Genomic DNA, 23,130 nt, shown 5'->3' with positions numbered 1-23,130 from the left:
TTGGTAACTACGTACGCTGTTTGCGTACAGAGAATTCAAAAGGGCACATGAGGTCAATATGCTACATGTACGGGGATACCGTCTGCATTTAGCAGGGACTGCTTTTGTTATGCAAACCAGCTAGCAGTACAATATGGCTGCCAGCATGTGGACACGTCGATGGCTAGAACAATGGAAGCATATTGCGTTGCACCCGTGCATCGCAAAAGTGAACTGAAGACTTGGGGGTAGTGACTGGTTATCACTGGTTAGCTGCAGCCCAAGCCATGTCGGTACAAACCCGTACCTGACTGAGGACCACTCGATTAAGTCAGTAATGAACGGTAACACTCGTAAGCCAACTCCCAACTGAGCTGGCAAAACTACGTAAAGCTGTGCTTCAATGGCTCAGCCATGTCGTTAATACAACGGCAAAAACGTAGTTTTTGTGCTACACTGCCAAGTCGTTGGAGGTACGTATTCAATTGACCCTACCCTGGGGAAACAGGACAGGTTTGACGGTGCTGCTGCACCCCTAGCACGACCCTCAGGGTCTCTGACTAACAGACGAGTGAGGTGATGTTTGTGCCTAGCGGACGTACGTAATACTGAAGGAGTTTATTTCCGAAAAAATAAACATGAAACGGCAATAAAATGACGCACTCCAGGGGCAAACAAAGCCGGTGACCTCAATTTTTTCTGCAGCAACCCTTGAGCTCCTTCCCTGTCTACGGGCATGTAGAAATTATCGAAGTCTAACACGTATAAGTACGGCTAAAACTACCCTGAAAATGGGCGATTTCTGCCAAAATGCCTGGCAGGATAACATGCAGGAGAGCCAATCTTTTGCAGGCACATATTATGGGGCGGTTTTCTACTGACTTGGGAGAATAACGGACAAGGGCGCTCGGCAGGAAAAGGGTTTGCAGCTTTATACAACTTGTGGAATCGAGTAACTTCTCACATACATAGGAAATAACACCAAAACAGTCTTTTTACATGTTGTATGTTGAGTTTAAAAGAATGGTTCAATTGATACCCTACAACTCATCACATATGATATTTCAGTCAGCAGATAACTGCATCAGTCTTTTCTGATTACGAAGATGACAAAAGCTGGGTCATTGAGTCAGCTTATTTGACAGCAAGCATGTAGTCTGAGGTCCATGTATAAGTTAAATGACTGCCAATCTCTCTCTCTCTCTCTCTCTCTCTCTCTCTCTCTCTCTCTCTCTCTCTCTCTCTCCCCCCCCCACAAACTTGTACATTCACTCACTGGCTAAATTTGTTGTATACACCTTCCTTCTGTCCTCCATTGTAGAGTACTTCATAAACTTACAAATTTTGCTACAACTTGTGTTCTGTGTAAGCACACATAATAATTCATTTAATCTCCAAGGTAAAGTTTGACAAACGTTGCAATAAAAAATTTCTTTCCACAGAAACACTTAAAAGAAGGTAAGTTGAGAGTAGAGATATCATTTCTCAGCAACTTTATAACTCAAATCACTGTTACTTGATATACATCCTACACAATACCATAAATCAGTTTCCCGGTGTTAAAGGATACAATTAAGGCAGAATTTTCTGACGTATTGTTGAATAAAATCCAGATGTTCGTCTCTGTACTCATGTTCTTTTTCCAAACTAGAAATTGCATCTGTCTGTAGAATGGACAGAAAAGAAAAAACTGTGAGTTGAGCTGGCATTAATATTCCTTGAACTTGTTTAGCTCATTTGTCTGTAGGTTTATGATTTTTCCACAAGAAAAATAGTGTTGTGTAGAAATTTGGAACTGAGGCGCAAGTATTAGATTTGGGTCTGGTGAAAAATCCTGGCAGGAGAACAGCTCTTTCTGAGACTCTGACCCATAAAATCATTCAACGCTTTTATCAATAAATGCAGGTTTCTTCAAAACCGACGTAGATATTTTTTCCAGTGCTACTTTTGATCTTGTTTCTCTACATGAGTTTAAAGTTAACATTTTAGTTTGTCGTAAACTTGTATGCGTGTGTGTGTATGTCAGTATATATGTACATGTTCATGTATGTATACAGGGATGTAGGAACTTTGGGTTACAGCTGGCAAAGACAAAAATATAGCTGGTTACAAGCAGAGTGCGAGCACATTAAGTTTGTGTATAATGTCCCCGCTGCTGGCTATTTTCTTTATCCCTGGTATATATGTATGTATGTGTCTATCTATCTATGTATGGTATGTCTTTATGTATACACATGTGTGTATAAAACTGCATGTATGTAGCTATGTATGTTTTTATGCATATATACATGTCTACGTCTGTATAGTGTGTACGTGGGCACATACATCTGTATATATGTATGTATGCTTGCAAGTGTGCGCATGTACATATATGTGTGTCTGTGTGTCTATCTTAGATAACAAAACTGAATTCTTACCTTTGTTACTACAACTACTATAGGAACACCCAGATTATGAACTAATGTAGTTTCTCCTAGCGGAAGTAAAACTTTTTCTTCATCTGTGGTGGGTGTGACCGCTGACGTTCTCCGGGGAGAGTTCTGGCCTTCCTCAGGCTCTGTGTATTCTTGAAAATGTTGAACCACTGCAGGATTAGGAAACAGAAGTTGAAATCAACTGTGAGACGGGATGAGATGTTAATGTGATTTAGCTGACATCAGGAGGTGATGTACAGGCTTTACATTTTGCAAAACAACAGCACTACAGCTTAAAATAATGCCCTGAGAACAAGTCATCGTTGATGACACAGTCCCCACTTGTTAATGGGTATTTTGATTACAGGTCCTCAGAGAGGATAGAGTCCTCTTCATTAGGTCTGTGATAAAAATACTTTTGAATGAATTCGCTTGATACATGTCTGAGTTATGGTTCAAAATGGTCGCACAGTGGCCATATTGGATTGCATCACAAAACAAATTGATGTGCATAGCTATGACATAGGTCAATGTCCTTGTACCAACTTTGAATAAAATCGGTTGAGATATGCCTGAGTTATGGCTCTGTACATGAAAAAATCGTAATAAAATGGCCGCCTGGCGGCCATATTGGATAGTATCACAAAACAGATTGACGTGCATATGTATGACATAGGTCAATGTCCTTGTACCAACTTTGAATAAAATCGGTTGAGATATGCCTGAGTTATGGCTCTGTACATGAAAAAATCGTAATAAAATGGCCGCACAGCGGCCATTTTGGATTGTATCACAAAACAAATTGCCGTGCACAGCTATGACATTTGTCAATAAGCTTGTACCAACTTTGAATAAAATCGGTTGAAACGTGCCTGAGTAATGGCTCTTTACATGAAAAAATCGTAAATAAAATGGCCGCCTGGCGGCCATATTGGATCGTATCACAAAACAAATTGACGTGCATATCTATGACATTGGTCAATGTCCTTGAACCAACTCTGAATAAAATCGGTCAAAACATGCCTGAGTAATGGCTCTGTACATGAAAAAATCGTAATAAAATGGCCGCCTGGCGGCCATATTGGATCGTATCACAAAACAAATTGACGTGCATATCTATGACATTGGTCGATGTCCTTGTACCAACTTTGAATAAAATCGGTTGGAACATGCCTGAGTTATGGCTCTGTACATGAAAAAATCGTAATAAAATGGCCGCCTGGCGGCCATATTGGATCGTATCACAAAACAAATTGACGTGCATATCTATGACATTGGTCGATGTCCTTGTATCAACTTTGAATAAAATCGGTTGGAACATGCCTGAGTTATGGCTCTGTACATGAAAAAATCGTAATAAAATGGCCGCCTGGCGGCCATATTGGATCGTATCACAAAACAAATTGACGTGCATCTGTATGACATATGAAGTAATCCTTGTACCAAGTTTGAATGAAATCACTCCAGGCATCTCAGAGATATCTGCGTGAACGGACGGACGCACGGACGCACGGACGGACGCACGCACGCACAGACGCACACACGGACATGACCAAACCTATAAGTCCCCCCGGACGGTGTCCGTGGGGACTAAAAAGCTGGACTCTGTAGCAAATGCTACATGATCAGCATTTTTGTGGCAATGAAACCTTCCATATTCTGACTTTTCAAAAAGGGGTGGTAAAACAAAATTCCTAACAGAAGTTGTGGCTTCAATTACAAATTTACAGTAGTTGAGAAAAGAAATGGTACCATGTTTCCCAAAACCACATATTGTATCTATGTTCCCAAACCTGAGCAAAAATACTGTATCTGGTGTTCTATAATAGAAATCTATACACATTCCGTTTCAAGATATTAAAATGCTTTGTTCAATGCCTCCCAAAATGCTGGTGCTGATGACCCACACTGGTTGTTAGCTGTTAAACACATCCTCTAAGTCTATAAACAGGGTTTTATAGTAATAATATCACCCTAAAACACAGCTGTGCTGAAGTGTTAGATCTCCTTACTAACATCATAAATCCCAAACTTTATCTAATTTTACAAAAATTTTTGCTGCATATTGGCAGAAATATTCTTAGGTAACTTGGAAATGTACAGCATGTCCACTTGGAGAGCTGCCACTCCCAAATTTTCTAAACCATACCTACACCCTCATTTTTCTTGTCTAAAGATCAAAATTTAGCTCACAAAAGATTCACTCATAATCTGTTTATAAAAGCAAATAATATTTCATGTTGTGTTGCCTAATCTAAATTGAGAAAGTTGTTGGATTATCATCAATTCAAAGATTGAAGAGATTGACAACTACACAGATAATGGAACAGCCGCGAAAAAAACATGTTGGCGTGACACAAAAACATAATTTCAATGACATTTTGAAAGTTTACACAGTGTTCAATATAAAATACCACATTAACAACAGCCGTCAATACAGAGTATCTAGGGTTAATATACTAACAAACGGCAGTCTGTGATGTGATGTCACAGTTTCTATGGAGACACGTTTCTTTCACGATAACACCTCTCTTAGAATGACTCTGTAATAAAATACAGCCCTTCACTGCTGCTTTAGATCTATTGGATTCCCTGTATTTGTGTGTAAATATTTGTTTTCCTAGTTAGGGTAATTTTTTTGCTTTTTTATAGCCTTTTTTATCCATATTATTGGCCCAAATGTGTTGAAACACATTTTCAAATTAAATGCAGCAGCTACAACATCAGTTGAATATTAAATGTCATTACACAACAAAAGCCTGACCATATAAGTTTGTGTCCCTTTGTTCATCATGTTTATCGTACTGCCTCTCTCTTGGAACCAGATGGTTAACATGATTAAACTTTCACAGAATATAAACCTTTACGTTCAGGTAAGTATCTACAGTACGCACAACCCTGGATTTCACAAATGTCACTGTGCGTGTCTGTGAGGTGGGCAATTATGGCCCTGCTGGCATATACGCAATGTACATGGATTAGAGTTTGCTGAAATGAACAGCACCCAGAGTGCACCATTGATGTAATTTTTTCCATGCCAAGCAGTGAATCAGATGGTTGTACACACTACATACACAGACTGCATGTAAAATTCACCTCATACTACGGATGTACCAAATCCCAGACTGTTGTGATTCCAGTTCAATGACACCATCCCTCGGTATAAGTTCAGCAAACAAGTCACTAAAATATTACAATACGATGTTTCATTGAAACCGGCAAAGTGCTGAATGACAAGATGCGAAATTTTAAGACTAATTATCTTGTGTAAGTTGGCATATGGCACTAGAAAATATTAACGCAACTTTATTTATTGAACCAGATAAACAAGACTTGAAACTAACAAATCCCCAACCAATATGAAACATTACATTTACCAGATTATGTGGGTGGGCAGACTTAAATTTTATATATATGTGACTTCATGGAACTGGACCAAAAGGACAACATGATTTGATATTCGCAACATATGTGTGCGAAAATTTGCATATCATTTGTATGGTGATCAGACACCAGGTTGATTTCCTTTGGGAAAACATGTAGACTGAAAGAGTAGATATTCACTGGCTCTATCGGAAACCCCCATTGGCCAGTATACACACTGAACACCTTTGTGAGTGTATGACAAGAACCAATCACATTTCATCATCAGGCAACTTTATTGAAAATTAATAACACCCCCGGTGTTGACCAAAAATTGACATTTAAAATACCCAGTGATGTGGCATTATTCTGCCATAAAGCGACTGTGAATGAAATATTGACTTGTAATGCAATAAGTATTACTTTGATTTACACTGCATGTACCAAGGGCTGCTTACAAGTTGCAGCAAGACAGAGTGTAGGGAAAGCACAACCCCCGCCTGACAGCACCAAGGAATCTCTCAATCTGACCAAAACATTTTCAGGATAAATTAGGAAGGAGTTGAAACCAAATCTGATAATTTTAAACACAGAGAGAAGAAGGCCAATAGAGTTATACTGTTTTTTGTTCAAGGATAATATTTGCATTCAATGTGAGGTGAAATTTAAATAGATATCACGCAGGGGCTTAGTGAATATGTTATGTTGACTCGGTACATTTCTGTGAAAAGACTGCATATCCCTATGAAAATGAATGAAATGACTCAAAAGGTGATGGGAAAATAAACAGCTTTGATAATTTCAGTATTCTTCGTGTTTGAATGTAGATAGCCAATGGTTTCATTCTGTGTGTCCATGTCCATCCTTTCTGACAGGATATTGCTTCTCTATGATGCCGGTGCTTTTCTGCATATTGGTTGGAAACACAATGAATGTTGATGAATATCTAATTAGAATGTATAATGTCTGACCTACATTTCAATTCACATTTTGTGGGTTTCATAACTGACTCTTTGTCATTTCAATCAAGTGGACAATTCTTCTTGGTAATACATGTGTAATTAAAACCATTCTCATCTGCCGTTCACCATGGACATGAAAACGTCACTATCTGTAATTTATTTAGGTTACTTTCAACTGTAAGCCAGTACATGATTATTCAGAATACATCATTTGATTATGACACCAAAATATAAACATTTTCATCAAAATTTTCATCTCACTGAATATCTACAATTGGGTTGCAATGCCTTTATAATATTAATAACACTACAGAGTAAGAGGCTCACATAGAAAAGTGCACATCTCAGTCATATTCATGGAAAATATGGACCTGTTCATCCCCAATTCCCTGTGAACAGATCCACAATCTCCATTGAAGACAATGGGTTTGGGCCAAACCATTGCTGTGACAGGGTTTAAAACATGAATCACTTCTGACATGTATGAGGAGACAGAATTTAAAATAGTCAGTTCTTGTCAAACACTGCACTATTTCAACCAGAGATTTATTATATATCAGAATGGATATGTCTGCCAGCAATTCATCTTTATTATAATTGATATGATCTGTGTGGTGTGGGACAGATGGGTGTGTGGGTGGGATGCTAATATTGTGGTAGTGATAGCACAGATTGATGACGTTTACAGTACACTCCTAGATGTCAACTCCAGACTGCTGTTGCCTTAATTGAACAATGGTGTCTGATTTCTCTTCTTAACACCTGTCTGTGACAGTGGATCATGTGATACCTCAGTCACTTACCAAGTAGGACATATTCGTTCAAGCACGACGATAGATGGGACTGTGAAACTTGCCTGTGGAGGTAGAATGTGCCTCAGGGACAGATATTTGAATCTGAAATTTTTACAATACCTTTCTGAGCTACCCCTTGTGGGGGCTCATTTTAAAGCTCTTGGGGTAAGAAATATTTTCACTGTCTTGGTTTTTTCGAAAATCAAAAGTTTTACTTTTCCCAATAAAGTTAACACAGGGAAGGCAGCCATTTTGAATTTCAAATGTTGGTAACTATCAGGTAATTTGTTTCTTTAGTGCCAAATTTTGCACAGTGACCCCTGATTTTTTATTCTTGATTTCAAAGGGGGATGTTTACAGTTTCCTTACGGAAAATTTAAGCAAAAGTTTGAGCCTTTCAATTTTGAGATGCACACTACCATAAGGGCCACCATCTCTACGATTCTGTGTTGCAACAGTATTTCTTTCAGCTCAACTAATGGTGTGCAGAACAAGCCTTCAATCAACACTGTATATCCTTAAAATGCCATTTCTAGTACATTTGTAAATTGAGAAGTCATCTCCTTGGTGTATGCAACACAGCCCTGATGTTAACTCATTATAAGTCACATGCATTTTATCATATCTTTTCCATTTGAAATGATTACAGGGGAACTTTAGCTCACAATGGATCATTGCAATATGTTGCTCCTGAGAGTGTCATCTGTGTCTTTCTTGCAAAGCCCTAAACAAAACTGCGAAGTGCCCTAGGCTTACTGTCCTCATCAAAAAAGGCAAAATACATCCACAGGGCATCATACTATGACATGCCCACAGACAGAAACTTGTACCTAAGTACATTCCAACTCTCAAACTATGAATTTGCGATTATTTTTTCATCAACATGGCATTGTGGCAAAACTGACAAAATCTGGTTGTCAGTTTAAGTACAGAGATTTTAATGGTTAGCAGTGGTGTCTTTGCTCATCCACTTTCATGACGTGCACAAAAATGCAGATCTTCTTCATTCCATTAATGTGGGAGAAATGTTCATTTCACTCGTGTGTGCATGCACTCATGTCACATTTGTAAAATCTGAGACGGCCAAAAATGTGTAAACTGCATTTTGAAAACATTTCAGACATAGATACAGGTGGAGAAGACAGTTGTATTCCCAGGGATGGATTATGAACATCACAATTACAGTCCTACTGCTGAGTGCAGGGATAATTGTCTATCCTGCTGGCACACATAATGGTCATCGTGTTTTTCCCAAGAGAAGCACTGTTCTGTCCTCAAAGGAAGAGATAGATGGATGAATGCACACAGCCATGTTCACCGTGGGATGATAATATTCACTTCAAGAGATTCGCATAGAAATAGAAGATATTTCCATCAGATCTACATTCACCTCTAACCACTCTCTTTCATGTGTCAAAAGAATCATACAAGATTAACTGTACTCAGATGGAAAATCAACTGGAGTCAACACATTAATCTGCATGCCAAAATATGAAGTGACTACCTCAATCCCATGGGGAAACTGTTAACACTGCATCTTGTAAGGTATTATGAATAATTCAATTACTTATCACACTGCTCTTTTCAGACATCTTAGAGTTGTTCTATTGTTAGAAAGCAACAAAACACGACCACCACACCTTAGATGAGTACGGAAATTTCTCACAATTTCATGTTGGCTCTAGCAAAATATGAAAGATAAAGATGGTAATATTTGTCATCTTTGGGATATTTCTTAGTAATTTTCGTTGTACCTAAACAGCGTGCAACTACAAACTTCAAAGTACAGAGCAAGCAGCCTATCAATACACACTTTGTAGAAATGGTAATAAGTAAAGCAGAACAAGTAGTTGAAATCCTGCAATCTCTGTATACCCTTGAAATTTTTTTATACATATGGCAATAAAGCTAAACAAATTGAAAGCTTGCTACTTGATGTGGCCTCACACATGTGACAGTCACCGTTGCCATACTGTTTATAAATGGAAATACAAATTTTGACATTTTAAACTTGCATTTGTTATCGCAGCTTGCGATATGACCCTTTGACACGTGATTTTCACAGCTTCAATCATTAAATCATTCATAACAAAATACTAATTTTGCCATTATTATTAATGAAAGTCAAATTTGTCAAAATATTCTGATGAAAAAATTTTACAATTATTTAAACTGTATGTTTTATGATAGAACTATGTCATCACCAGGAAAAAGTCCTATTTGGTATGTATTTGTATCTGCTGAACATTACATGACTTGTGATAAATATTACACAAGTTTCTCTTAAAAGATTTAAATTGTCCACATAAATTGATATTTTATGTCCACTCACTCGCTTATTACCTAATAATCAACAGACAACCAGCAACGTTGGCACATAATGTTTTCTGTGTGCACATTTACATTCATTGATGACCTTTCAATGACTCTTTGTCACCTTGCACAATGGACACAACCATTGCTAGTTCTTTGATGGTAAAATATCAGCTTTGCTGGTACAGCCTAGACTGTGTTTTGCTGTGCTCACAGTGAACAGATGGACTGACCCAAAACAAGCTGCTTTCAGTCTTACAGTATTTCACGCCTCAGAAAGTTCAAATTTTCACAAAGTAAACTTTCAACCTTTCTCTTTCAAAATCAAGAATAGAAATCGGGGGTCACACGCAAATTTTTGTACTAGAGAAGCAAATACATGTAGCCTGATATTTCCTGATATTTGAAATTCAAAATGGCCGCCATCCCTGTGTTATCTCCATTGGGGAAATAAAGTTCCTGATTTTCACGAAACTAAACCGGTAAAAACTTTATTTTATACGCTCAATAAGCTTCAAAATGAGCCCCCACAAGTGGCAGGCTATAAGAATATTGTAAGTGTCTGAATATCTGTCCCCAGGGCGCATTCTACCTGAAATTGACACACTGCAAGATTTGCCTTCATGTTGGTCTTTGGTCTCAAAGCAATCATCCAAAAATATCCCTGTATATATCTCTATCAATATTCTGATGTCATATCACTCTGTAACACTGACCCACTGAATCACACATAGATGCAGACGTACAGAAAACACCCTGACGTTTATGATGATACAATCCACGACCATACAGAGAAAAATTTTGCTTCATGAAATATATCAAAAATTTCTCCTTTCTATGAGGCAGTGGTTACAAGAGTTCATATACAGTGAACTACCCAGGTTCAGATGTGTCTCATATCATCTGGCAATGGCACAGAAAGTTTAGGGGAAGCTCATCAGATGCCACCTCAATATGCACAACACAACACAGAAACCCCGTAGTGATCATTAACATGAATGTCTGATGAAGGCAGTATGCTGAAAGCAATAAAGCTGTACATTGTTACAACTGGCAGTCATTCACGGCTCTTAGGTGATATGACTGTGTTTCATAATAGTTTGATGTTTACTGGTCAATCTGTCATTCCACTACTTGAAATATTACTACCCGGCAATTTTATTTATCCTTTTAATTCTGACCAGCAAAAATCATCAAAGCCACTTGTGTCAATTTACTTATTACTAAAACCAATACTAGAGTATCAATTTATCACCTTGCCTTCATTGCAATAGTATCAAAATCCACTTATATTCTGGTTAGGCTGCTGAAAAAACTTAAATTGTGATGAATGTTATTATGTACCGGTATATCAGTATATGGTGTTGAAGATAAAAATTTTATGCCATTTATCGCAATCGATTTGAGAAAATGCATCAAAAGGTCAAAATTACTCACACAATGATAACATTCAAAGACCTGCTACAATATTTTTATCACTCACACACAGTTGTTGCTCACTCAAGCATGAATGGAAATAAACTGTCTGCATTTCCTTTCTTCCAAGTAAGTTGTAAATAATAAACTTGAGTGTTTTGATATCAATCTGACCGAGTACTTGAATTTTCTGATTACAGGGAACTATTTGCTTAACTTTTAGAAGACAGGAAGGGGATATCTCAGTTTCTATGCTGGCCATTGCTATGGTATGAACTAGTTTATCAGTGTGGAATTTACATTGTCAGCATTTCCAATTTGTTATCAGGCGTCAGTACGACAGAATCCATCTTGGGGACAGATTTTTCAACCTCTCAAATTTTTTCAATAATTTTCTGGTATCACTCATGTGGGTTCATTTTAAAGCTTTTGGTGTAACAAAAATTCTCACCATCTCAATTTTTAGAAAACCAACAAATTTTCTTTCCCCCCATAGACCTAATACATCGATGGCGCCCAGTTTGGATTTCACATATTGGCAAATATTAGATAATTTGTTTCTGCAATCTATCAAATACTGCACAGTGACCCCGATTTTTATCCTTGATTTGGTAAGAGATTATTTGAAAGTTTCAATAACAAAAGTTTGGGTAAAAGTTTAAGTCTATCATTTGAGGCACATACTACCTTAACAGATACAACCATTACACCCCAATTTACAGTATTTTAAAATCTACCGTTCTATGTCTTAGAGATACCAAATGACTCAATATCGTTTGTAAAGTTGACATTGGACCAACAGATATGTAAAAGCAAAAACAAAATATGGTTATAATAGGTTATTAATGATACTATGCATGATATGGATTCATATAATCAAACAGTGTCATGCTCTGTGCACAATTATTGTCCATCTAATTTGACAAGAGTATCATATCTTTTTTAATTAACTGTTAATTTGTAAAAGAAAATTTACAATACAGGGCAATTTATGTCACTATGGATCAAAGTAATTAATAAACCTGTGTAAGTCACATTATCAGTATTCTGGTGATACTGATAATTTGATGACTTCATCCACTGGCATCACTTTGCACGGCCTGGACTGAGCCAATGCTGTCGATGTTGTACACACAAGGATTTTGTATTCATATTTAATCACATTTCACAGCTGTTGCCAACTTTCCTTTATTGCTATCGTAGTTTATTGGTATAGCAGATTCTTTCTGAATGAGACAGACCATCTGCCTTCGGCGAGGTTGAAATCTCCCAAATACATTGAAGTCATCAGATGTGATATCGATTGTGCCCTCTGATGAAATATCAACAGATCTTATTTTGGGTAAATAGAGGATTGTGGTAATTCCCAAATTATTTTTATGCAAAATTGTCCATTTGACAGCTTTCAGCAACATGCTGACCTAACTTAGTCGCTTTAGGAGACCAACTGTACTGGGACCAAATCAGAGTGAAAAAATTCACACCGTCATTGTCAAGTTCAACTACTGAGGATTCAAACAATGCTTGACAAAGTCTATGACTGTTTGCGTGAACGAAAGATAGGACACTGAATAGTACTACATGTAGACACGGAACATGTTTCCAGACACCTTTCATTCATATTCTTCAATCTCAGTGATCAATTTACTTTTTCCCAGCTGGATGCTCACAACTCTGATGTAGTGTAGAAGGCAGACCACAAACACAGACTTGAAAGTCAAGCCCCTATGCCCATTTGCCCTCCCTGACCTCACTCCCACTGAGGTCAGAGATTAGAGGTCAGGTCAGCGAGTTTGACACAGCAGCACAATTCATAACTTATAATGGCCACTATCTCACTGAAGGCGATGAAAGATATCACCTTTTTATACCTTTGTTCCTGCTTAACCAAAGTTTCAATGACAAGGCATTCAGAACAGTACTTCTGCATTGACTGTTATCAGCTTGACCTGTACCGGCTCACATTGCAATCTCCTGGAAACTTCAGTGTTGTGGAATGTCAGGTATGAGTGTTTCTACCATTCAGGGTTAGCTAATGACTTATTAAACGCACTATCCACTTGTTTTAATCCCAAATGACACAAATTAAGACAAATGTGGTGCATTTATACACAAGTACAATGGTCAAAAGTCCAGGAGGACAACACTGTTTTGCTAAGACTAGTGAATTTGCCATTGAAGAAGTTTGATTGAACAGCAACTGACTTGTGTGATGAAGAACACATGAAGGACCAGCAAATGAGACTGCAGGACCACTTCACTTACGGTTAACCAATGCTGATACTGGGGCAAATTAACCAGACGGACTTTGCAACCCATCTACACTAAGCAATTTTTTGTTAAAATTGATATCAAAAAATGAAGAAACAAAATTGTAAAACAAACAATTGGATATCATAAAATAAACAAAAACATAGGATTTGTTTCTATAGCAAGCTACACATAAACAGGAAAATAGCATATCTATAATTACACACTGAAAGGAACTCAAATGATATCTCTTATCCAATGACATGCAAGCACTCTGGGAAATAGCAGACACACAGAGATGGCAAATGGTCCTGAGATATGGTGCAAGTTGCCCTATGGTATGCAGAGTTATGTGAAAATACCGCATAAATATTACTCCAGCTTCCAGTTCATTGATTTATGTGGACAACCAAACAAATCTGCCAATACACACACCCTGCATGGCCTTTCTGACAGCCCTATAGCAGGGCTGAAAAGAAAACCTTTAGGGTAACATTGCAAAAACGTGCTTGTTTATTTGGTGCTGTTGAAAAGTTTTCCCGCTCAGCAGAAAAGTTTGTCCTCTTTTTGTTTGCATATTATGATTTTCGATGAATTCAGGATAGCTTGATCAAGAAGCTACCTTGCTTTCAGAGCAAAAAAGTGCCCTCTACATGTAGACCAGTACAGGCTACCCTTTGAGTGCTGTAATTTTTCCCTCCAAAATTTTAGTGCAACTTTTTACAATTTTATATGAATTTTTCTATAATTTCTTGGATCAAATGGACATCATATTTAATAAGCTACAAATTTTAATCAAAATTTTGGCAAAAATCTGAAAAAAATTGACTTGGGTATATTTTATAAAGGCAACAAAAATTGACTTTGGTGCTCAAAGGATTGAATTGCTTTAATTTTCAACATGAAGGTGATTGCAGTGATTTTTTAAGGCTTAGATTTTTTATTTGCCAGTCATGGATTCATTACAGACTACCGCAGAATAAGAAACATCAACTTCCTTGCATTGCATACAATGCTAGTCTTTGTATAGGGCCTGCATGTCCCTTGGAAACTTGGCTATTCATCATGCAGGTACGAAGCTACCTTTGAGAAGACCAATGTCTGAATTCCTTCAAAGCCTACATATTGAAAAGTTGAAAATGAGTTTACTAGAGTAACTTTCTTTGCAAACAAACTTGTGAAGCTCCAGCAGGTTGTCATTGAACTTGAATATATATTTACATACTTCAAATCATTCATATCATAATGTACATATTTGCAATTCATCTCATTATTATCAATAAACTAAACTCTCATACCACAATATTACACTTTTAATAGAATCAGATGATTAGCAGCATCTGAGAATTCAACCAGAATAATACGAGAAATATCCAGTGGGTCAAAGGTCAACAGGAAATGAATCACAGGATTCACCTTGGAGTTTGCTGAACTTTCACAAAAAGAACAAACTTCAAACAATGCTTCGGTGAAAATATGCAGTATTGATCTAAAATCAGTTTAGTCATGCTTGTCTCTCAAACATGAAAACACCTTGGTACTATTTCACAACTTTCAATGAACCTAACAATTTGCCAAAATGCTGGGAAATGAGAGCCATTTAATACTTTTTACAACTTGTGCACAACAAACCATTCATTCATTCATACAACAGTGTCCCCTTTTCAGTAGGTTCCCTCTTTTTAATGGCACATAAAAAAGTCTTTTCCCTGTGAGAAATCTTTAAATTAACTTTCAACACACTCAGTTTGTGTTTTATTGTCCAGATAACAATAGGTCTGACAACTTTCTTACTCCAATGCATTTGATGACTCTGTGTTGTAAAGTGGCAGCACATAAAATTACAGGGCTTGCCACTGGGCATTGTATCGGAGAATGCTAAACAAGTGAACTACTGCCTTGGCTATGAAAGATTTACATGCTGGTAATCGTGCAAGTTGTGTATGTGTATTTACATGATACAGAAACTTTCTCAGCATGCCACAGCAAATGAACCTTGAAAATTCTCCACAAATTTATCATTATTTTGAATGAAAGATCTGATTAGGGTAATGAAGTTTTGTTTTTTCAAAGAGTACATGTACATGGTCTGAGACAAGTTTGACATACTAGCTGTTGATCAAGTGTATCATTTTGAAGCACATGCCAGCATCACTAGCTACCGTTGGAATTCAGCCAAATACACTTACAGGCTTGTTACACTTCATTGTTCACCATGGACTAAGATGGTAGCATTCAAGATGGCATGGCCAAATGACAGAATATCTATGCTATAACCAAGTTGAAGGAGACGTTAGAAAGTCAATCAATACTGGACAATGTCACTGAACAAATTAAACTCTCTACACAGCTTTCAAATCTCCAGCTCACCAGAATACCATAAACAGTCTAAAACCATTTGGTTGTGTATTTTTATACACACACATACAGAAATGACTACTTCACAAAAACTGACTGTTGCTACACCACAAGACATTCCAGAAGGGCCGAGGTAAGTCAGCTACCATATGGGCCCTGACACTGGGGTCCTTTGTGCAGTGACTTTACCTTGTTAAATACAGCCAACTTACAAAACAAATCCCTAGATTAGCGTTCTATTGAATTCCAGCCCCTTGTCGGGCACATGTCACTCTTTCATTATATCACAATCAAATAATAGTTCAACCCTGCTGATGAACTTTTTGTATTATTGTACAGTGAATAGAAGGCATGGTGAATGCTAACGGATTAAAGCATTCCACAATTACTGACAGTAAACTGAGGTTAGTAACTATCCCAAGAAAAAATAACATCAATTTCGTTATGGTCTGAATCACTCTGTAGAGTTAGCCAAATTTGTTACAAATATTCACCAGTGTTCTCCATGGCTTGGAAAAATGGAGGGGTGGCCAATTTACATAACAATGCATAATTTGCATATTCTTTTGTTGTGAAAAATGTATTCCTTTGTACAGCTATTGACATATAAACAGACTGCTCAAAAACATAGAGGGATTGCCACCCCTAATAATCCCCTTTGTAGAGAACCCTGTTCACTGAAAATGCAGTAAAACATTTCTGTAATCTTTATGAATTTTCCTTACTATTGAAGCAATGACAATATAATCCAATTTTATAAATAAACAGAGACACACAAGAGATTATATTAATCTATAACTTGTTTCTTTGTGCCAAAAGCAATGAATTTTGAATTTGCGGGGTAAGTTATCCAACAGTGTATATCGTCAAAACTGATGAATTGCCTCATCTGTGAACAGCTGTATATCATTACAATTGCATGAATCTGAAGTCTATCTCGACACCACCTGTGCTAGGTTGATGACCAACATCAACAAATACTGCTGACACACAGACGTTGAAGTTGTCCACTACAACAGGTATTTGAAATATGCTCTGTTTACAGTTTGGATGAAATTCTAGGCGTAGACACAATCATTATGTATAACGTTTGTGCCCTTATAATGCTGTGCCAGTAACAAAGATTTATAATACAACTTATTATGACTGACGTGGGCGGACTTTTCAATATGGACACATATATTATGTTGAAGGTACACTGGCTGAATTATGATACAAATTATAACATGAAATATACAGTGTCATTGGCATCACACTATGGTGCATTAAAATTGTGTTTTTGATTTTGAAAGGAAAATTATTCTGTGTGTCAGGTATGGACTCCCCAGCTCAACTTGACCAGGGTTTCCGCTCTAAATTCTATTCACTCATTGCACAATGCATCGAATTATGAGGTATGATCTGTCTTTCAATAAATATCATCTGACACACAATGGAAATGATGAGTGTTATAAAATCAATTCCAGACAGGTACCCACATAAACAACATCCCCGGAGAGCAGTGTCGGCGGCTGCGTGGGGATCTAGTGCTGGCAAATCCAGACGCATTTAATGTTTGTTTGTCCAGACAGCTAATTATGCTCACTAAGTAACGCCCAGGTATTATCGTGAGACTGTGATTTGTCTGTGAACTTTTTTTGTCAAAAATATCTCTACGGATGATTTCTTATGTGTGATTATGGTATTTGCAAAGTAAGCATCTGTGCATACCATGCATAGATAAATAAACAATGAATTACTTACATAATTGTTCTAATTCTCTAGTTTTCTCTGGTGGTACTTGCAGTAAATCTATGTGATCTCTTAGTATTCTAGCCCATTTATTTAATGATTCCATTATTGTCCATGGTCTTGACATGTCCACAGTCAACATGACTACAGTGTGTTCTAAACTTTCGGGGGTCAGTGCAAATTTAAGGAGACGTTCGTGCCTCGTGTCGCCGTCGAGGATCCACACACCGCACCTCGTGACATCTGCAATTAAATCAAGTCTGGGATTAGAAGTATAATAGAAAACAGCAGTTCAATGCTAAATATCCAGACACTGACCCTAAACAGAAGTGAGTCCATAAATACAAGAGTACAGAAGTAACATGAACACCTTCAGAAACAGAAACTATGGCAATGAAGTGCAATAATCAGCTTTCACATCACAGATAAGAAAATGCTCACAACTTTGCTTTTGAACAGCATTTTTTTTAAAAACATGATGAATATAGAGACGCTTCATCACAATTCACATTTATGTCACAGATTTGTCAAATCTCGGTTAAATTACCAATACTGACATGAGTGACAATCACTGGACTGGATACAATCCTTTGGACAGGAACTAAAAGGAGATTCTTTGGCCCTCCAAGTTATGTACTCTATACCTTTCCCCAAAGCTGCCTGGTATGACTTCATGGGTTACTATAGATTACTGTGAAACGATAACCTTCCCTCTTGCCATTGTATTGCTATTAATTAACAGTCAAATTTTCTAATTTTTACTCTTGTACTCAAAGACATACACAATGATAATTACAGACTCAATTAAAATACAACAATTGATGTGAAAACTATGGCTGTCTGATGTAAGAATATCACAGATCTGTCAGTGCTTCTCAACTCTTAAATCAAACTTCAGGTAATGTGCAAGGTTTGATCTTACAGTACACATATTGACATCTGTTCAGCACACGTAAACACACTTAAAAACATGACAAGTTATTTCCGTCTGGAAAAAGCCTATCTTTCTTCACTAAAATAACTTTGACATGTTTTTTTGGGATGTTTTTAACAGTGTACTTTTATTATTACAGTTTTAGAGGCATACATGTATTTCTGAAAACGATTTGTCCATATGTTATTTGTATTGTGTTGTATTGTATTTCTGTTGCATAATCATACACAAATGTAGGATTAATGATCTATGGCAACCAATGACTAATGTAAGTTTTCAAAATGTACAACTATATTGAACAAACACAGAAAATAATTCAAGATGCAACACACATTCAACTGGGCTCTACACAGATGTGGGAGAGACATTTCCTGTTGAGTGTGTGGCACTTTTACGCTAGGGCCATCCCTTTGAGGGCCTCACAATGACACACATGGTTTTCCTTTCGGCATACACAACACACTGCCGGGAGTTCATCAATTCAAGGAAATAAAAAATCTTTAATACAAATATTTTAAAAACAATGAAAGAAATATTAAATAACTGTAAAAAAAACGTGTTGCTTAAGAGACCTTTAATATATCCAGGCTTATTGTAGCACTGGGCTATTTAAATTATGCTGGAACAGGTGATGTCATGGCCATCACATGATGTGAGTTTGGGGCTGTCAGAAGGATATCTTGCGAAGTACAGTATGAGCTCAGCATTTGTTTACAATCGTGCGGCTGTCAAGAGCCCATAGTTGTGACACGACAAAATGAAGCCCGGAAATTTTCTATGGTGAACAGTACGATTACCTTGCGAGAATAATGACCTTATTGATCAGAATAAATCGTGCCGCGACCTTCCTAACAATGTTACGGCTGCATTTTACTATAGACAAGCAGGGATTCCCAAGGTTGCTCAAGCACGTTGTATTCAACGCGAGCTCGTTCCTACTTTTGAAATATCCCTTAACCATAAAATTCACTACGTATAAATTTTTTCTTATTAATGAATATACAAACCACAAGGCTAAAGGTATCTGTACAGAATCTTAGTACATAATTGTTAATTTTATCGCCCAATGCTGACAATTTACTGCACACTGTCTGAGGGCGTGCACACTGTCAGTGTCAAAACATTTCACACGTCGTTCAAAAGCACTGTGCATTAACACCACACCGGTGCAATTACCTGCTGTCCAACTATTTAATTCATTACTCTAGAGTTGTTGACATATTTTAAAAGCTCCAATAGACTAAAAATTCTGAAATTACATACCGTCTCTATCTTCATCTCTAACGTCAAGGTACAAATATTCTAAACCCTTGCCTTTCTTCGGCTCGTCTGTACCTTGTAGCTTGGCAATTAGTGTCGTTTTGCCGGACTCATCTTCGCCTGAAATTTGAAATCAGTGACTGTCAGACGTGTCATTATAAACACAGAGTTTCTCATGGCAAATGCATCAATAATTCGCATTTTACAACGAAGGAAACTGCACCCACCTAATACGAGAATGGACTTGCAAGATGGCAGCTTCGACGTTGAATGAGATGAAACTTCGGCCAGAATTGACGACCTGGAGAAGATAAGAGGAATTACATACTGTTCAAAATACAGGTATTCGACACAGCTGAGTGAAACAACACCTACCATAAGTTTTGCTGACTTTCTTGCTCATCAGTGAGGTCTACACTGCCTGACACTACCGCCTTCTCACCGATCGGCGCCATCTTGATTTTGCCAATCAACGACCCGGATGTGCAACAAAACAGGCATGCGTGAAGCAAAATTAATTATTCATGCTAGCCGAAAGAGTGATGTCATGTTTTTCTTTGATCATATTGATGTATTTACAGTGCTGAAAATGATCACACTTTGACATTTCTGTGAAACATAAAATATGGTAACAATTTTTGTTAACAAAGACTATAAAATATATGCAACAAACTTCATATAGTTTCAAGGGTACTGGCGGTGTAACATCAAATGCTGTAGAAACATATAGGGCCTACCTGTAAGCGTACGTATCTCCATAATGTCATTGTTTAAACTTCTGTCCAAAGTTGCTGAAAACAGGTGTTTGAACTGTTCATCTATGGAATTTTCTTCCCGCCTTTCCATGATTTTGCTGCTCTGGAAAGAATTTCCTCCTTTCCGGAGTAAGCCTTACATTCAGTTTCTTGTGATGGTTACTGGTATAGTGTTTTTGCCGATGAAGCCAGACCATCTTCTCAAAAAAGGAAAAGTACCTGGACAGTGTTCTAGAAGGACAACATTGTGAGTGATTTTGCGAGTTGTCTTAAATTCTAAAGAAATGTTTCCCCAACTCACAAAAATCCAGACCATCAGTTTTCTGAAACGAGACGGAATCTGAGTCAATCAGTCAAAAGTCAATCAGTCAATCAGTGAAAAAGTGCATCATGTCAATCACCAACAGCTCTTGTATAGTTTGCAGTTTAATTAAAGGTGTTCAATTGCTCTTAACATAAGCAGATATATCCATTTTAAGAGCGCCAACTGTCAAGTGCTGCAGTTCAGACATCAATTTCAACCAATATGAAGTTCACTTCATATTGCACATCCCGCGTTTCCAGTTTGATTGATGAACTATAGAGGGCGCGACATTACCTCGGAGACAACTACACAAACAATGATACAAGCACATTTGGTCTCTCATCAGGATTCCTCTTCGATAGTGTGGAAGTTCAAAAAGTAATGGTGACAGTATGATATTCATGCTAGATTTAATGATGAAACAGATACATGGCTGAAACATGAGGTGAGATCTTCAGATACTTTAAATTGTTACGATGTTTAGACCCAAACCATGAAGCATACACTCACTTTCTCATACACATGTGATGACGGCTATCTCCATAAAACACTTTAAGTTAGAGCAATAATAACAAGACGTATAGAATATGTACATCTTTCCGTTACATCACTTAACATATTTTTTCATAATAATACTGAAAATAATCAAACTCACTTATCATTCCCTATTAGTGCAGAGAATACTTGTGTTACAGTATTAAACTTTAAAAGAACCGTTACATTTGTACAAAGGATGTGTCCCGCTTGATATTTCTTAAAGGTTAAGCTATAATTGTAATGCATACGTGTTTATTGTTTTAGCTACCGGTTGATCGGTTATTAATCATTCATTCAAAATTCTCTTTTGACCCATTTTTTCATTACGAAATGTGTACTTCATCTCCAAATACTTCCATGATGTTAAGAAGTGGTCCATGGGCTGACGGGCCCACAGTGCACTCACCTCATCCCCTACCTACATCGGTAAGTTTTGTTCTCTAAAGTCTGCTGAATACAAGAAAAGTGTTAAAATTGTATATTTTGGGTTATATTCTGTGTCTTGAGTTAATTTAGGGACTGGTCAGTTTCTTTGGTCGGGGGGGGGAGGCGATGGATTCATGTGGGGGCACCCTGTTTTTGACCTTGATGATACGGGGCCACCGTGTTTTTAAAACACCCAATAGGAGGGGGGGTCAGTATGTTTTTTAATTTCAACACGGGACTTATAGTGCTTGCCTAAAATGCATCGAGCTAGCCACAAATTTCATCATTCAGTTTTCATCATTTCAGTTGCATACATATATATATATATATATATATATATATATATATATATATATATATATATATATATATATATATATATATATATATATATATATATATATATATTGCATTATAAGGCCTCCGGCCATATGCAAAGGAGTTACAAGTCAAAATTTACATATCAAACAGAAGTTAATAATTTAAAGTGAATTAATTAGATACAATTTGAAATTTCTCACACAGGATTGTTGACATTTAAATTACAAAGAAATCTTTTCGAATTGGCAAGCCTTTAAAAGAAAGATGCCAATTTACGTATAGTTCTCTCATCACGAGAGCGTAATAACTGCTGAAACTTACAAAGGTTTGGATGAATGAAAATATCTTCAGGTATATAAATGACCTAAACTCATGATACGCAGGGCATTCAAGCAGAAAATGAAATTCGTCTTCAACTTTACCAGAATTGCACACTTCGCAAAACCTTTCAGTTGAGATAATCCCATCGTGTCTGCCCTATTCTATATTTAAAGGAAGGCAAGAACATCGGAAACAAGCGATTGTTTGGCGAATTTTAAAATTCTGGTTCAATAGCACTTTTAAACCCTATATATGTACGCATTTTCGGTGTTTTGATAATATTTCCACTCCATTGTGTTTACAAACGTCTTTTACTCTGAGTTCGAATTCGCTCAAAATCTTTCCTTGTTTCCAACTTCCTGCGCCAACCAAACAAAACCAAAACCATACGAGTACAAAATATGTTTTAAAGAAGAAACCCAGTTATGTCTACCTAATAAATCAAGTCGATAAAGCATTACATACGCTTGATGTGGTAATCTTGAACGTGGTAACTCAATTAATCTTAACCAAAATTTTACACATCTTTTCAAAGAAGACACAAAAATTGGTAATCTACCACATTCACCAACTATTGCTTCGCTCGTTGTATTAGGTGGTAAACCCAAAAATAACCTGCACCATTTTCTTTGTATTTGTTCGAGCTTATCAAAGTTCTGAAACCCCCAAATTTCTGAAGCGTATAACATGTC

The 23,130-nt window shown here is 37.1% G+C and overlaps 1 protein-coding gene across 2 annotated transcripts in view; it reads right to left on the bottom strand.

Moving 5' to 3' along the window:
* LOC139147597 (cytoplasmic dynein 1 light intermediate chain 2-like) overlaps positions 1-20,266 on the bottom strand; it is a 28,860-nt gene extending 8,594 nt beyond the window's left edge. Inside the window, exons 1-6 of one of the 2 annotated variants that reach the window (XM_070718744.1) lie at positions 20,150-20,266; positions 20,002-20,075; positions 19,778-19,894; positions 17,593-17,823; positions 2,397-2,563; positions 1,550-1,643 (exon numbers count right to left, since the gene is read on the bottom strand). In XM_070718744.1, coding sequence (XP_070574845.1) covers positions 1,550-1,643; positions 2,397-2,563; positions 17,593-17,823; positions 19,778-19,894; positions 20,002-20,075; positions 20,150-20,229 — 763 coding nt within the window. In that variant the 5' untranslated portion in view covers positions 20,230-20,266. The remainder of the gene's footprint in view (positions 1-1,549; positions 1,644-2,396; positions 2,564-17,592; positions 17,824-19,777; positions 19,895-20,001; positions 20,076-20,149) is intronic. The other variant, XM_070718745.1, reaches the window with a different exon arrangement.
* Between the last annotated feature and the right edge of the window lie 2,864 nt (positions 20,267-23,130).

The sequence above is a fragment of the Ptychodera flava genome, chromosome 13 (assembly GCF_041260155.1).
Source record: "Ptychodera flava strain L36383 chromosome 13, AS_Pfla_20210202, whole genome shotgun sequence".
In the NCBI taxonomy this organism is placed as follows: domain Eukaryota; kingdom Metazoa; phylum Hemichordata; class Enteropneusta; family Ptychoderidae; genus Ptychodera; species Ptychodera flava.
Note: the sequence above shows the minus strand (reverse complement) of the source record. Positions and strands in the feature narration are given on the sequence as shown.